Below are 17,480 nucleotides of genomic sequence, written 5' to 3'. Positions count from 1 at the left end.
TGAATCGTAGCCAGACAATAATGTTTCCATAGGACAGTGTATAACTCCCACACAGAGTTTCCAAAACTGTCACCTTGAAGGAAGCAGATTATCATTTCTTTCTCCCATGGACCGAGGGTGGGTCTAAATGAAGGAACATACAAGGAGCAGTCTAGTGCTTAACTACTGCGTTCACAGGGCCTGGGGCGAAAAATAAACAGGCCTTAAAAAAGCAATATAATTATTTCAAGTCATCAAAATAAATTGAAGCCTAGAAGGAGATTTTGGGGAAGGGAAAATTCAAGTTACTGGTAATATGTTCTAAAGAAAAAAAGAAAACTCAAATTTCACTAAAATGTTTCTGAGCAATTCAAACACTAAGGATGTGGTTTTGATGCTTTAAAATCAGTCAAATATTTGCTTACTCAAGCTACACTAAAAGCATTAGCAAAAAGCAGGGCTCTAGGAATTGATGGAATACCAATTGAAATGCTTCAACAAGTATATGAAGCACTGGAAGCTCTCACTCAGCTGTGCCAGGAAATTTGGAGGACAGCAATGTGGCCAACTGACTGGAAGAGACCCAAAAGGGTGCCTACTCCAAAGAAGGGTGACTCAACAGAATGCACAAATTATAGAACAAGAGCATTAATACCTGATGCAAGTAAAATGTTGCTGAAGATCATCTAACAATGGTTCCAACAAGACATGGACAGGAACCTGTCAAAGGTTCAAGCAGGATCGGAAGAGGACACGGAATCTGGGATATCACTGCTGATGTCTATGGAGTTTGGCTCAAAGTAGAGAATACCAGAACATTTTTCACTTGTGCTGTCTTGACTCTGCCAAGGCATTCAACTAAGTGGATCCCAAACAAACTATAGATACCTTGAGAAAAATTCCAAAGCACATCATTGCACTCGTGAGGAACTTGTACATGGATCAAGAGGCAGCTACGTGAACAGAAGAAGGGACTATTGCTTGGCTTAAAATTACTGTTTAAAGCCAGGGTTGTATCCTCTCATGCACTTATTCAATCTGTATGTTGAGCCAAACCATCAAAGACGTTGGATTATATGAAAAAGAATGTGGCGTCGGGATTGAAAGGTGTATTAAGAACCTGCGATATGCAGATGACAGAACTTTGCTTGCTGAAGAGTTAAAAGAACTTGAAGCGCTTGCTGATGATGGTCAAGGATTTCAGCCTTCAAGATTTCAACCTTTACAAGTCAATGTCAAGTCGACCAAAATCTTCACCACTGCACCGAAAGGTAGCAACATCACGATAAATGGTAAGAAGGTTGAAGGTGTCAAGGATCCTCCATTTCACTGCATTTGTTCCTCCACACAGTCAATGCTCATGGAAGCAGCAGTCAAGAGATCAAAAGACTAACTGTATCAGGTAAATGTGCTGCACAAGACCTCTTAGAGTACTGAAAAGCAAGGATGTGGCTTTAAGGACTAAACTGTGCCTGACCCAAATCATGGTATTTTCAACTACCTCATATGCATGTGAAAGGTGGACATGGAATAAGGAAGACCAAAGAAGAAGGGATGCATTTGAATTGGGGTGCTGGAGAAGATCGTATGTACCACAGACTGCTCAAAGGGCAAATCGGTCTATCTTGGAAGTATGGCCAGAGTGCTCCTTAGAGGCAAAAATGATGAGACTTTGTCTCACATACTTTGGACATACTGTCAGGAGAGAGCAGTCCATGACGAGAAAACTTCATGTTTGGTAAAGTAGAGGGGCAGAGTAGAAGAGAAGGCCCACAAGGAGATGGCCTCAGCAAAGGAACACGTGTGTGGATCACACAAAACCAGGCAGTGTTTCCTTCTGTTGTGCATAAGGTCGCTACGGGTCAGAACCGACTTATAGCACCTAATAACAACAATAACATGCTGATCAATAATCAATGAAGTTGGCTTATATAAAGAATGTGGCATCAGGATTGGAGGAAAGCTTATTAACAACCTTCCATATGCAGATGACACAACCTTGCTCTCTGAAACTGAGGACTTAAAGCCCTTGTTAATGAAGATGAAGGATGGCAGTCTTCAGTATAGACTACAACTCTGTGGAACAAAGACCATAATCCTCACAAGCAGACCAATAGGTGACATCATTATAAATGAAATAAAGACTAAAGTTTTCAAGGATTTTGTCTTGATTGAATCCACAATCAGTGCTTATGGAAGCACCAGTCAAGAAATGAAATGGCCCATTGCATTGAGTAATTCTGTTACACAAGACCTCTTGAAAGTGTTGGAGAGCAAGGATGCTACTTTGAGGACTAAGATGTGCCTGACACAAACCCTGGGATTTTAAAATGACTTACTTGCATGTGAAAGTTGGACATTGAATAAGGGAGGAAAAAGAATTGATGCAGGGAAAAAGAGGGATGCTCTCAACAAGATGGATTGACACCGTGGCTGCAACACAGGGCTCAAGCATCGGACTATTGTGAGGTTGGCATGCTTCATTGTGTTGTGCAGGAAGTCACTGTGGGTCAGCATCCACTCATGACAACTAACAACGCACGACAAGAGCTTGGCCTGAATATTTACAAGGACTTGACCTGAATGGTTTAAATCAGGCAATGTTTTGTTTATTCTGTTTAAATGCCAGGGTGAATAGCCTAAGTAAAATAAAATATTTCCAAATTACTTAATAAATTTTGGACTCATTCCTAATTCTTCAAGGATTTTTTTAATGAAGTGATTTAGGCATAAGTTTCTACTATGAGTTACCAGTGTATACTTGGACCTGGTATAAAAGGCTCAGAAATCACGGATACCCTTCCTTGTTTCTTATGACCAAGCTGTTCATTCATAATAAATTGCCTGTGGGTCAGATACCAACCCAAATTTTGGCTATGAATTTAAACAGAGATACCTCTTTAACCTTGATTTTTTAATTAATTATAGGCAAAACCTAAAGGCAAATTGTCAAGTCCACTGTAGTATAGCACCAATGAAACATACAACATTCCTCTAGTTTTTAATGGTCCCTCACCCCACTATCATGACCCCAATTCTACTTTACAAATCCAACAAGGTCAGAGCATGTACACTGGTACATATAAGAGCTAGAAACACAGGGAACCCGGACAGATAAACCCCTCAGGACCAATAATAAAAGTAGCGATACCAGGAGGGTAGGGGTAAAGTGGGGGGGGAGAAAGGGGACACAGATCACAATGATCTACATATAGCCCCCTACCTGGAGGATGGACAACAGAAAAGTTGGTGAAGGGAGACATCTGTCAGTATAAGACATGAAAAAATTATAATAATTTATAAATTATCAAGGGTTCATGAAGGAGGGATGGTGGAGAAGGGAGGGGGGAAATGAAGAGCCAATACCAAGGGCTCAAGTAGAAAGAAAAAGTTTTGAGAATGATGAAGGCAACATATGTACAAATGGACTCGACACAATGGATGGATGGATGGATTGTGATAAGAGCTGTACAAGCCCCCAATAAATGTTTATATATATGCATATATCAAGTCCACGCCCCCAAAGCAATGCTTGCGCTTATTGTTATCATTTTGATAGTCTACTAACAAATAGAAACTTAATATAAATTCTAACTATTTCATAAGGAACAAATGCTTGCAATAAAATGGAGGGGACACATTTCACTCCACAAGGACCAACGGGCACTGAATATGGAATATATATTTCTTGTTGAAGTCATGATGCAAACGGGGAAGAATTTAAAAACTGCCAATTTCCACCGGAGATAATCATGAACTTTAGAATCATTTACTATTAACCCTCAAAAAGAGGACCCATCTTATGAAGTGACTTATAAACAAGGAACAAGCCATCCACATCTGGGGAATTAGCCATGGAAGATGTGGTAAATAGCTGCAGAGCATTTTAAGAGAACGACACGTTATCAATAGTGGGGGAACACTGTCAGTCAGGTACTGTGCCAGGGGATGAGCCCCTCAGGTCAGAACTCGCCCACTGCCATCCAGTCAGGACCGACTCACCGGGACCACACCACTCAGACCATGACTGGAGCAGAGCTGCCTTTTCAAAGTCGAGTTGACCATGATGACCAGGATGAGTAAAGCCTTAAGGACCTTCATTTGCTACTGGGCATGATTCTAAATGAGAAGAGATCGCTGAAAATATCTATTAATAATCAGAACTTGGAATGTATGAAGTATGAATCTAGGAAAATCAGAGGTCATCAAAAATAAAATGAAATGCATAAAGATCACTATCCTAGGCATTCGTGAGCTGAAGTGAACTGGCATTAGCTATTTGAATCAGATAAGCATATAGCTTACTATGATATAAATGACAAATTGAAGAGGAATGTAGTTGCAGTCATCATCGAAAAGCTTTGAGGACCAGACAATGTTTCATTCTGTTGTACACAGGGACCCTATGCATCAGAATCAAATTGATAACATCTAAAATCGACCAGATGAAGTGACAGCTGATTTAAACAAAAGGAGGAAATATGGGAAAGCAGCAAAGAGAATTCAAAATAGGATTGAACTTGGTGAGATGGAGAACTACATGAGGAGGTCTTATTTGATTATATCATGCACAATTGATATTTACAAATCCCATCCTAGAGAAGAGCTCATATCAATAACTGATGCAATACTTGATTCCAAATGCAAGAATCACTTCTAATATCCTTCTGCCCAGGATATTTTGAGTTCTAGCAGGGGTCCATAATGGTAAACATGACCTCAAGTAGATACCATATGTTCACATTGCCTATTACTATGCAGGAAGGTAATCACACATGCCCAGTAGCTATTACTTTTTGCTGTATTTGCAAGCAGAAAATAAGGTGATTGTTTTTCTCTCATTTTAATTGATATCACACAACGGGGTCTTTATCGTGAGAATTATTTTGCTACTTGGCATACACAGAGAAAGTTACTTTAAAATGCATCCTATTTTCTTTCCATTGCTCAAAAGATTGCTTTTCATATGTAGAATAATTTATTTATTGTGTTATCTAATTTCCCTCAAACCAAACTTACTGCTGAGTCAACTTCCTATTTATAGTGACCCAAACAACAGGGTAGAACTTTGCCCTCCCCGCACCCCACGCCCAGGGTTCCGAGTCTGCAACTCAATAACAGGTTTACATTCTTTCTATATAGTTATTCAACTACCACTTGTGAAACCATAACATTCATAAAGAACCATCACATCTTATAGATAATTTAGATACCTACTGTTTTTCTTGTACAGAAGAACTTCAAAGCAATTTGACTCATAATTGTCAAAAGTCTGCCTGACTTTCTCAATGGTCTTCTTGTCAGTCAATTCCCCATACATAAAACTGGAAGAAGAAAGGGGAGGAGATCCATTTCAGTTTTTTGATGCTTTTTAAAATACTACGTCAAATCATATTGTCATCTTTGCTCTTACATATTCAGTTAGTTAGAAAACTGAATGATACTCACCCACATGCAAAAAAATTAAAACTAAAAGATTTAAACCATGTTTTAATCATGGTACCACATGATTATTAAACTGTTAGCAAAAAGCTAACTTTAGTACTCACTTCATGCACACAGACACCCGTACACACGGCAGAGGCAGTCTCACCTCGTAATATGCATGGACTCAGTTATCATGGTTTATTTGAAAGACTGGTTAACCACCATATGTTAACTTACTAGCAATAAGTAATTGCAGAAAGGATAAAGTTTGCCGTTTATTCTTCAGTTCACAAAGCATCGTAAAGACCATGTTCACCGCGATCCTAAACAATCACACCACTTTATTCAGCATCTGTTGGCTATTGGCCACTGCAAATCTATTACTCAGCTTATATACAGACAGAAAAGCAGGTCGCTGCGTTTCTTCCACATCTCTCAGTAATAAACCCATGAGATATCTTGTAGAAACTGATCATTGAAAACAGAAATTAACCAACAAAGATGAAGGTACAGCAAGGAAATGTTGCTGGATATGAAATTGGAATAGAATATAAGGGAGATTGCACCAGAAAGGATGACTGGAAATGGTGCCGTCATTGTCACTCCGAAGACTCAGCAGGTCCAGCCCAAGGAGAACCTGACATCTTACATGAAAAAGTGGTTGTACAAAAAGGATCGAGATTTCCCACAGGTCAGAAACTGGACCCGGCAGTCTCGCACCCAGATGCATAACCTATGGAAAGGTTGTATGCTTTCGCTTTTATAAAATAGCATGACTAGGTAAAAATACACAAACTACTCTTCACGAGACCATAGCGAAGATGCGTAACAGCAGAGGGACATTCACTCTTGAGACAGTAGACACTTGTTATTTTGAGAAAAATGGAAGGTAACACCAAACAATGGGAAAGTGCACCCAGCTTGACCAAACTCACTGAAACATACGCACACACGCAACTTTCAGTAAGTAATATGGTCTGTGTCATTTTATAGCAGCAACAAGCCCCCGAAAACGGAGTTGTTATAAGTGTCTGTAAGTAAGCATATGAGTATATATCTATATTTAAACATACGAGTATATATCTATATTTAGAGATCTCAAAAAGTTCATGGAAGATGGAATTAAAAGATAATGGAATTTTTCCACTAATTTTTAAAGTCATCTTATATATAGTCACATATATGAGTATATGTATATGTACATATAGGGATATGGATATGACGTATCTACATGTGTATGCATTTATGTACATTCATAAACAAAATAAACTATATAGTAGACACAGATGCAAATACTTCTTTCATGTAATTAAGTAAAACACAGAAAAGGTTTTCCGAGTTTGAAAGCTAAGACCCATATTCTTGTGGAATAACATATAACATTGTTCACAAAGTTTATGTTTGTGGTAGTTACATAATCTCTTGTCAATTTGAGACTTAAGAATGAAGGGGTGGAGTTTAGCCTGTCAATAAGGTTGCAGCTTGATGACCTCATTTGGAGGGACTAAGGAGATAAATAGCTCATTGGAGGCAGGACACATGCCGACTCCTGGGAGACATTCCTGCAGACAACACACCTGGAGCTACACTGGAGCCCTGGAGCTGAAGGAGCCACTTGGAGACTCCTGCCAAATCTAAGATGCTTACAACCCCTCTGGATCCTCAATACTTCCCACCCACTGGCCTGTGATCTTCTTGCATTTGGCATCATTGCAAGTGTTTCGTGAGTCTGAAGAGAAGTTTATAGCTTGATATAGGACATATGGACAAATACTGGACTTATGGACTTAATCTGGACTAGGCTGGGATGTTTTATTAATGTACAACTACTCTTTATATAAAGCTCTTTCTTATACACATATGAGTGTCTATGAATTTGTTTCTCTAGTCTACCCAGAATAACACAATGCTCTACCAACATCTTAGTTTGCTTCTGGGGTTGTAAAAGCTTACAAGCAGCCATGTAAAATACAGTTATAGGTCCCTCTTTGTCCAGAGTAATAGAGGGAGGAAACAAACACTCAAAGAAGACACTACGATATTTTATGTAAATAACATACTTATTATACATGAGGGTTTTTTGTTTGCTTGCTTGCTTTTGCCAATGAATTTTCTTTCCATGAGGTAATTCCCTAAGCATGATATGCTAATATTTAATTATGTTGCTAAAAAAAAGTTAGCTAGTATACCTACCACAATATCTCAACAGAATAAGGCGTTTGCAAAAAACAAAACAACTAAAAAATCCTAGAACACACATCTTACTTCAAAAAAGTACAGTTGTCTACAAGACTAATAGTCTACCCAAAGCCTCCTCTCCCTGAGACCATAAGAACTAGATGGTGCCAAACTACTGCTCTGATCAGAGTCACAATAGCTGAATCCTGGCAGAGGGGAGAAATACGTGGAAGAGAACCTCAAGTTCTTTATCCTTATGTCCAGATAGAGTATTTGAGACTAGAGACTCTTGTTCTGAGATAATCTACAAATACTTCACCAAATGATGGTTCCATCCTTTCAGCTAAGTAACAGACTGGCTGACAAAATGGGTCCTGTCCTTTAAAAAAAATGTACAAGGACGAGTTAAAACGTAATGCTAACGGGATTCTAGTCCATACACACCAGGGTTGATTCCAAACCAAATGTATGTAAACTTGCCTCCGCAAGCAGTAGATGGCTGCAAACAAGAGTTCTCAGAAAAGTTGCTTAGTCTTACCAGGGTGCTTTAAGAAATCTAATAAAAAAGAAATCTAATCAAAAGAATGACTGCCCAGGGAATCTGCTTGGTCAGTGCGAGATTCCCAGTCGTACAACGTCATACTCTTCCCAAACCACTGTCAAGTAAAGCCCTGCTGATACTTTCCAGAAAGTAGTCTTTCACTTCTTACAGGGCTCCACTGACACTTTTAAGCTTATTATATAAGACATGTTGTTTCCAGTGACAGAATCCATATCCAAAGTAAGTAGTTAAATGCATTAGTTAAATAACAAAATTGATTTTAAAACTGAAGACTCTAAATAATGTCTAAAATGCACCTTACAAAGCAAGAATTCTGGAGCTAATTCAACCTTTGAAATATTTTGATCACAGGTTGTCCAACTACTGACTAAATCAATTGTCCCATGTTCTCTTTGGGCATGGTAAATTAATTTATTTGCTTGCCTTTGTTTCATTTAAATATCAGAAGTCTTTATCACCATTTCTAGCCCTCTGGTTCAGGATAGGTGATGCTCAATGGAATCTTTAATGGAATTTGAAGGGATCTAAGTTGAAGAAATGGTAATCATCAGATTTGGAAACTGTAAATACAATAATCTTATACAAGTATATCTTATTGAATATTATCAAGGAACTTATAAGGGAATATGAAAACATTATAAAACTTCATATTGTTCTCTGAGACAAAACAATTAATTCCTGTTCCCTAAATAAGGTTTACAACTGCACTATTATTTTATGAAAAGTCAAATGAAACTGGATTGGCAGAGATCATGCAATCCTGCTATAACATTGGACACCCATGATGTAATCAAGAATTATTAAAATTGGTGGGTCACTTACAGACTGCTGAATCTATAGGCCAGCCACATCTCCTCGCTACACGTTAGCTTCCTCCTCATAAACTGGTGATAATGATACCTCAGGGCTAGGGAGGAGCAACTGTACGATGCAGATGATAGAGTGCTTTACAGCTGCTGAATATCACGGGGCTGCTTCTTAGGGGTGTGCTTAGAATAAGGACCCCAACCCCAACTTCGCTCCTTTCCTTTTCAATTATGCTAGACACCAATTAGCTATGCTTCTCCTTCCAGTGGGCGTATACAAAGACGATGCATAGATTGACCTAGTGCCTATTTAATCTGGCCATTTCTCCCATAGTTCAAAGTGTTTAGTTTGTTGGGTAAAGAGAAATTTTCCATGGGTCTGCTCTAGGCCATGTCCAAAGCCATATCAGGCTTGCCTAGAAAACTTTCAGGAGTCTGTGGTTTGGTTTTGTAGTAGGATTTATTTATTCTTAGGGACTTTGTGTTGCTATCAAACTCTCACAAATAAGCCTCTTGATGATTCCAATTACAATGTTAATTGACTTACAAGTGGGAGAGGATTCTTACTAACTTTAGAAAAAACATACCCAACCTATATGAATGTGCCGAGTGTCTACAATATTCCTAGACTAAAACACCAGCGAACATTCCAGCCATCACTACTTTCCCGGAGTAGCAAAGACATCATCAAAGAAACACCACCCATGAGTAACTGTGGTCTCCAGCTCAGAATCAGCACAATGACCCATGCAAGGCTACGCAAGGATGGACTGAGATCTTTCAAAGGGTCAGAAAAGAGGAAGCCTAAGAAATGGTAAAAAGGGGATATTAGGGAAAAACTACAATGCAGCTTCCAACATTCAGAATAGGTAATTTTGGAATACATCAAAAGCATTACTTTATATTGTGGACCGTAATCAAAAGGTTTCACAAGCCATTCATTAATATGAGTTTAACAGTTTTTTTAGAGACAGTCATAAGTGGTAGACCCATCAACATAATTAAGGAAAATCAGAGAGAGTACTGCTGGATAGCTTAACCTTTGAAGACAAACATCTCTGAGGTGGATTTGCCCTCCTGCACTTCCACTCAGTGCCCCCGAGACAGACTGACAGACTGAAACAGACAGACTGACATCCATGAAGGATAACGTGCTCTCACTGACTGATGAGATATCCGATGTGAATGAAACTGCTTGTGAAATACAAATAAGAGAGCATCTCTTCATATCTCTTCTCATTGTCTACTTTGATGCGGTTGTTTATACTATTTTAGTCAAGATAACTTTAATTGTACTAGAGGTATGGATGTGCTTCATGAGGTATGGCATACTCTGACCACTGAGCACTAAGAATAGTCTTGGCTCATAGAAGGTGCTCAAAAATTATATATGTTTTGAATGAATAAGTGAATTCACATGTTTGGGTATATCTTTTTCTTTGTAGAGGTTTTTATCAATGACTCTTGACCTGGTATCTCCATCAGCAAATGAATCACTTCACTATACCCTGATTTGATTGTACCCTACTGCCTTTAGATGTGGGGTTAGCTCCATTCAGCATTTAGTGAAATTTCAAGAGATTTCTGAGCCATAGTATAACCTACCTGCATGTGCTGCTTTTCTGCATGACGTCAGCCCGGTGATAGCCAGAGAGTTTACAAAAACCGTCATTACTATAAACTACAGGCCAATCCACAATCTGGGCATTTCCCAGTAAGAAACTTGATTCTAAGGAAAGAAGAAGAAGGAAGTCACTCAGCATCATTTAACAACATACTTCTTTTAAATAATGAAAAAGGCAGACTCATAAAGACACACAAATGAAATTATGATTTGTTCAGCTACAGCTAAAAGCATATGTTGGAAACTGACCAAAACAATTTAGCATGATCCTCAAATGAATCCTACAATAAATGCCTGATTGGTTAACAAATTATAAACTTCATGAGAATAAACCGATTTTAACAACCTTTTGTATTCAAGTATTCCCTAAGCTATTAAGAGAGAATCTGGCCAAAAAAAAAACAACAGAATCTGGCTGTATTGAATAAATGCTAACTATTAAAATAATTTCACCTATAGACAAATTAATCTAGCAGGACTACACACACTCCCCGCAAAATGAGAATGCTTAACTTTATAAGAAGCAAATTGAATAGTCCTCCAAGAAGTCTATAATATAATTTTGATAGGGGAAAAATACTTTTGTCATTAGGCTGATCTTGAGAAGTCTGACTTAAAATAGTATTAAAGAGTCATTTTCCCAATAAAAAATAACCAAATTGTTATTTTCAACACAAACACAATTTGTGAAATACCAGTATACTGATTTAAAATTATATCCATTGTTTGCATGGGAAACCAGGCTGTAAAAGTGAATACAAACATGTATATATTTTCTGGTATCAAGCTTAACTAAATATCCACTTGTTTAAACCAATAGCTTTGCCATACTTTTAGAACACATGATAAATATGTTGAGAGTAAAATGAAGACTAAAGTGATTGAAATATTTAAAATGTCAAAATAGTATCTTTTAAAATATTCCAAAATCTATCTGCAATCTTATAGTAGTGATCCCATAAAATATTTGTCCTTTTGTGACTAATTTCACTCAACATAATGTCCGTCACTGTACCAAAAAGAACTAGCAGACATTCCACCATTTCAGGAGGTGGCAACTGAGCGAGAACCAATGGTGATGAAGGAAGGTCAAACTGCGCTGGAAGCATTAGCGAAAACAAGGCTCCAGGAATTGGTGGACTATCAATTGAAATGCTCCAACAAGCTGAGAAAGCACCGAAAGCACTCACTCCTATGCCAGAAATTTTATAAGAGAGTTACTGGGCCAACTGACTAAAAGAAATCCGTATTTGTACTCAAAAAAGAAAGGTAACTCAACAAAATGCTCAAATTAAAGAACAGAATCATTAATATCACACAAAAGTAAAAATCCGTTGTCATAGCACATTGACAAGGAGCTGCCAACAGTTGAGGCTGGATTCAGAAGAGGACTGGACAAGGGGTGTCACTGTGGACGTCAGACGGATCGTGGCTGAAAGCAGAGACTACCGGAAGGGTGTTTACTGGTGTTGTGCTGGCCGTATGATCATAGCAAACTATGGATAGCCTTGGGAAGCATAGGAACCCAGAACACTGCATTGTGCTCATGTGGAAGGTATACATAAATCAAGAGACAGAGTGCAAACGTAACAAGAGACTGCTGCATGGTTCAAAGCCAGGAAGGGTGTTGTGCTTCCGGGCTGTACCCTCTCACCATACTTATTCAATCTGTATGCTGAGCAAATAATTAGAGAAGCTAATTTTCTTATATGAAGAAAACTGCAGCATCAGGATTGGAGGAAAGTTTGTTAACAACCTGCATATGCAGATAATACAGCCTTCATTGCTCAAAGTGAGGAGGACTTGAAGCACTTGCTAATGAAAATTAAAGACTGCAGTCAATATAATATTATATTACAACGCGATATAAAGGAGACCAACATCCTCACCATTAGACTAATAGGTAGTGTCATGATCAGTGGAGAAAAGATTGAAGCTGCCAGGGGTTTTGTCTTGCTTGGGTCCACAATCAAGCAATACTCATGGGGGCAATAGTCAAGAAATCAAAGGCTACACTACATTAGGTGAATCTGCCACACAGACCTCTTTAACATGTTGAAAAACGAGGTTACTTTGAGAACTCAGGTACTTCTGACCCAAGCCATGGTATTTTCAATTGCCTTATTATGCATGTGAAAGTTGGCCATTGAATACGGAAAACTGAAGAGAAATCAATGCATTGGAATTATGGGGCTGGCAACAAATATTGAAATATTTGGCCATGGACTGCCAAAAGAACAAAGAGATGTATTTTGGAAGGAGTACAGCCAGAATACTCCTTAGAAACAAGAATGGGAATATTTCGGACATGCTGTCAGGAGAGACCAGTCCTTGGAGAAGGACATCATGCTTGGCAAAGTAGAGGGGCAGCTAAAAGGGGAGCTCTCAACAGGATGGGTTGACACAGTGGCTGCAACAATGGGTTCCAACAGGAAACGTTGTGAGGGCGGTGCAGGACTGGGCAGTGTCTCATTGTGGTGTAAATAGTGTCACTCTGAGTCAGAACTGACTTGATGGCACCTAAAAAGTAGCAATAATGTCCTTCAGCTATGAGTTACAAATATTCATCAGTGTTTTTAATTCTGTAGTATTTATTTTTAAAGCTTATCAGGGGTTTCTAGTAAGCAGCATCTGTAAAGAAGCAAAAATTGAGTGTAATGATTCCCACACACTGGAACCTACCATAGAACCAGTTGTCATGGGTGCCAAAAAACAGATTTCTAAACTTTTAACACTTGGGAGTTACAAAGCTCCAAAGCAAGAACACGCTCAGCATACCTCACGCTGAAAGAATTGAAGAAGAAGTTCAAGACTAAACTTACCATATTGAACGATTCAATGGCAATACGTTGAGCAATGCAGCAAACATTAAAACAAGATGGAAGAAACATACAGTCATACGAAAAACAATTGATTTGTGTACAACCAATTTCAGGAGAGAGCATATGATCAAGGATCAATGATATTGAAGGAAGAAGTTCAAGCTGCACTGGGGGCACTAGCAAAAAGCAAGACTCCAGGAATTGATGGAACACTAACTGAAATGTTTAAAAAAAACCAAACTGATGACATACTGGAATAACTCATTAATCAAGGCCAAAAACATTTGGAAGAAGATACCAGGCCAAGCAAATGGAAGAGATCCATATTTGTGACTATTCCAAATAAAAGTGACCCAAAATCATAAGGAAACTTGATAGCAATATCATTAATATCACATGCAAGCAAAACTTTGCTGAAGATCATTCAAAAATGGTTGCAGTAGTACATCAATTTATTCAATCTATACGCAGATCAAATCATCAGAGAAGCTGGATTATATGAAGAATGTGGCATCAGGATTGAAGGAAGGCTTATTAACCATCTGCAATATGCAGATGACAAAAAAACTTGCTTGCTGAAAGTGAGGAGGACTTGAAGCACTTGCTGATGAAGATCAAGGATGCAGCCTTCAGTATGGATGACAACTCAATGTAAAGAAGGCCAAGAACTTCACAACAAGAAAATAAGTAACATGATAAATGAAGATTAAAGTTGTCAAGGACTTTGTCTTCTTGGACCCGCAATCAATGCTCATGGAAGCAGCAGTCAAGAGATCAAAGGACAGATAACATTAGGTAAATCTGCTGCACAAGACCTCTTTAGAGTATGGAAAAACAAGGAGTTTACTTTGAGGCCTAAAGTGCACCTGGTCCAAGCTATGGCATTTTAAATTGTCTCATATGCATATGAAAATTGGACACTGACATGCACAAAAACAAGACAGAGCAAAACCAAGCAACAAAACAACAACAAACCAATGAGAAAAGAAACACAACAAGAAAGAAAAGCTTGTAGTTAGTTCAAGAAGTGTTTGTTGGTCTTGAGGAGTGTTTTCCAGTCCAGTCTGTTGGGGCTTGATTTTGCTCTGAATTGTTTTGTGCATGTTATTATCTCCACAGTTCTGTCTAAATAAGATAGGCTGGAGGAACAATCTGGAAGAGAAAACAATGGGACTGACAGTTCCGGGGAGACCAGGGATAGGGGGAAGTGGGGGGAAAGGAAGTGGTGTTAACAAACCCAGAGACAAGGGAACAACAAGTGATCCAAATTGGTGGTGAGCGGGGTGTAGGATGCCTGGTAGGGTGTGATCAAGGGCAATGTAACCAAGAGGAATTACTGAAACCCAGGTGGGGACTGAACATGATAGTGAGACAGGAGGAAATTCAAAGGAAATAGAGGAAAGAGCTGGGAGGCAAAGGACATTTATAGAGGTCTAGATAAAGACATGTACATATGCAAATATATTTTATATGAGGATGGGGAAATAGATCTGTGTGCATATATTTATAGGTTTAGTATTAAGGTAGCAGAAGGACATTGAGCCTCCACTCAAGTACTCCCTCAATGCAAGAATACTTTGTTTTATTAAATTGGCATTCTGACATTCTATGATTCTCATCTTCCTGACACAACTGCTGAAGACAAAGCAGGTAAATAAACAAATGTGGTGAAGAGAGCTGATGGTGCCCAGCTATCAAAAGATATAGCACCTGGGGTCTTAAAAGCTTGAAGGTAAACAAGCGGCCATCTAGCTCAGAAGCAACCAAGCCCACATGGAAGAAGCACACCAGCCTGTGCGATCACGAGGTGTCAAAGGGATCAGGTATCAGGCATCATCAGAATAAAAAATCTTATCATAGTGAATGAGGGGGGGAGTGTGGAATGGAAACCCAAAGCCCATTTGTAGGCCACTAGACATCCCCTTACAAAAGGGTCTTGGGGAGGAGGGAGAAGAGCCAGTAAGGGTGTGATGTAGCAACGATGAAACATACAACCTTCCTCTAGTTCCTAAATTCTTCCTACCTCCCGCCCCCACTATCATGATCCTAATTCTACCTTGCAAGTCTGTCTAGATAAGAGGATGGACACTGGTACAGATAGGAACTGGAAACGCAAAGAATCCAGGGAGGATGATCCCTTCAGGACCAGTGGTGTGAGTGGCAATACTGATAGGGCAGAGGGGGTGTGGGTTAGAAAAGGGGAACCGATTACAAGGCTCTACATGTGACCTCCTCCCTGGGGGGAGGACCACAGAAAAGTGGGTGAAGGGAGACATCAGACAGGGCAAGATATGACAAAATAATTTATAAATTATCAAGGGTTCATGAGGGAGGGGGAGCAGGGAGAGGGATAAAATGAGAAGCTGATGCCAGGGGCTTAGGTGGAGAACAAATGCTTTGAGAATGATGAGGGCAATGAATGTACAAATGTGCTTTACTCAATTGATGTGTGAATGGATTGCGACAAGAGTTGTATGAGCCCCTAATAAAATGATTTTTTTTAAAAAAGAAAATTGGACACTGACTAAGGATGGGAAGGCTGAGGATGGAAAGACTTCATTTCACATATTCTGGACAGGTTTTCCTAAGAGCTAAGTCCCTGGAAAAGGACATCATACTTGGTAAAGAAGAGGGTTGGGGGGAAAGAGGAAGATTCTCAATAAGGTGAATGGACACAATGGCTGTAACATTGGGCTCAAATGTAACAACAGCCAATGTGAGGATGGCAGAGGACCAGATGATGTTTCCTTCTGTTGCACATAAGGTCAACAAAAATGGGAACCGATTCAAAAGCAGTTAAGAAAGAAAAGAAAAAATAAACTCTAACACCAAATTCCAAAAAAAACCTCACTCCCATGGAGTCAATCCTGCTGGTGCAGTGGTTACACCTTGGACTGCTAACCAGAAGATCAGCAGTTCCAAACCACCAGCCACTCCAGGGAAGATGATGCTTTCTACTCCTATAAAGAGTTACAGTCTCAGAAACCTAACGGAGCAATTCGACCCTGCCCTACAGGTCCCTATAAATCAGAACTTTCACACACATACTTAATTCCCTTAGGGTAGAACCCCAAGGGATAGTCCGGAAGTAAGTCTGATGTTTAGCCAAACTTGGAAAACCCTTATCTACTGATAGTGTGGACTGGCATCACCTGGGAGCTTCTTTCAATATTGCAATCTTGGAATCAATCTCAAGACCCAAACCAGCCATTCCAAATCAGAACCTTCAATTTAACAAGCTCTCTAGATGTTTGCCACACACATCGACGCATCTGTGCAGAGTCACAGATGAGCAGCAGGAGAGCAAGGTTAAAGGACTTGGGGAGCATAGGCAAGGAGCATCTGACAGCAAGAGAAGAAAATGGATAAAGCTTTCTAATTCCTAAAACTACATTTCTGAGCAGCTCTCTAAGCTTCAATATATTGAAGTGAAAACTAGTCTTCCGTTTTTCACTGACGAAAACACTTGTGCTGATTCATAGGGCAGCCTCTGAGGAGAGTCAAATAGATTATTCTTAGTTGCTGCAACTCTAACTTTATTTATTTATTCATTCAACTGTAATTTTGAAGAAGCTCAGTAACTCCAATCTTTATATATATATAGTGTGTGTGTGTGTGTGTTCCGTATATATATATATATGGAAGCATAGAAAATAATGACAATCACATATGCTCATTTTTAGGGATACCTCTGGAGAAGGTCAAGTGGATGTTCCTTATTACTCATTCAGTCCTGGCTTTGAAGAAGCTCACCAGCGCAAACCAAGGCTCCTTTGTTGACAGCTTTAAAACCTTGGGATTCAATAAAACTCATGCAGCAATAACTATGTTTAAGGTGTTAGGTAGAGTACTTCAACAATACTGGCTACCAAACACACTTTATTATTAAGTTAGATTTTTGTTTCATTCAAAAGTTTTATGTCGATAAAACTGTTATACAAAATAATGTGTCTTGAGAATGATGATGGCAACAAATGTACAACTGTGTTTGACACAATGGATGGATGGATGAATTGTGATGAGTCATATGAACCCCCAATAAAATGATTTAAAAACATAATGATGAAAACAATAAAAATTTT

The 17,480-nt window shown here is 39.0% G+C and overlaps 1 protein-coding gene across 1 annotated transcript in view; it reads right to left on the bottom strand.

Moving 5' to 3' along the window:
* KCNH5 (potassium voltage-gated channel subfamily H member 5) overlaps nucleotides 1-17,480 on the bottom strand; it is a 359,954-nt gene that overhangs the window by 321,973 nt on the left and 20,501 nt on the right. Inside the window, exons 2-3 of the mRNA XM_075531693.1 lie at nucleotides 10,558-10,681; nucleotides 5,197-5,303 (exon numbers count right to left, since the gene is read on the bottom strand). Coding sequence (XP_075387808.1) covers nucleotides 5,197-5,303; nucleotides 10,558-10,681 — 231 coding nt within the window. The remainder of the gene's footprint in view (nucleotides 1-5,196; nucleotides 5,304-10,557; nucleotides 10,682-17,480) is intronic.

Source organism: Tenrec ecaudatus, chromosome 14, assembly GCF_050624435.1.
Source record: "Tenrec ecaudatus isolate mTenEca1 chromosome 14, mTenEca1.hap1, whole genome shotgun sequence".
NCBI lineage: Eukaryota > Metazoa > Chordata > Mammalia > Afrosoricida > Tenrecidae > Tenrec > Tenrec ecaudatus.
This window is presented reverse-complemented; position numbering and strand designations above follow the sequence as displayed.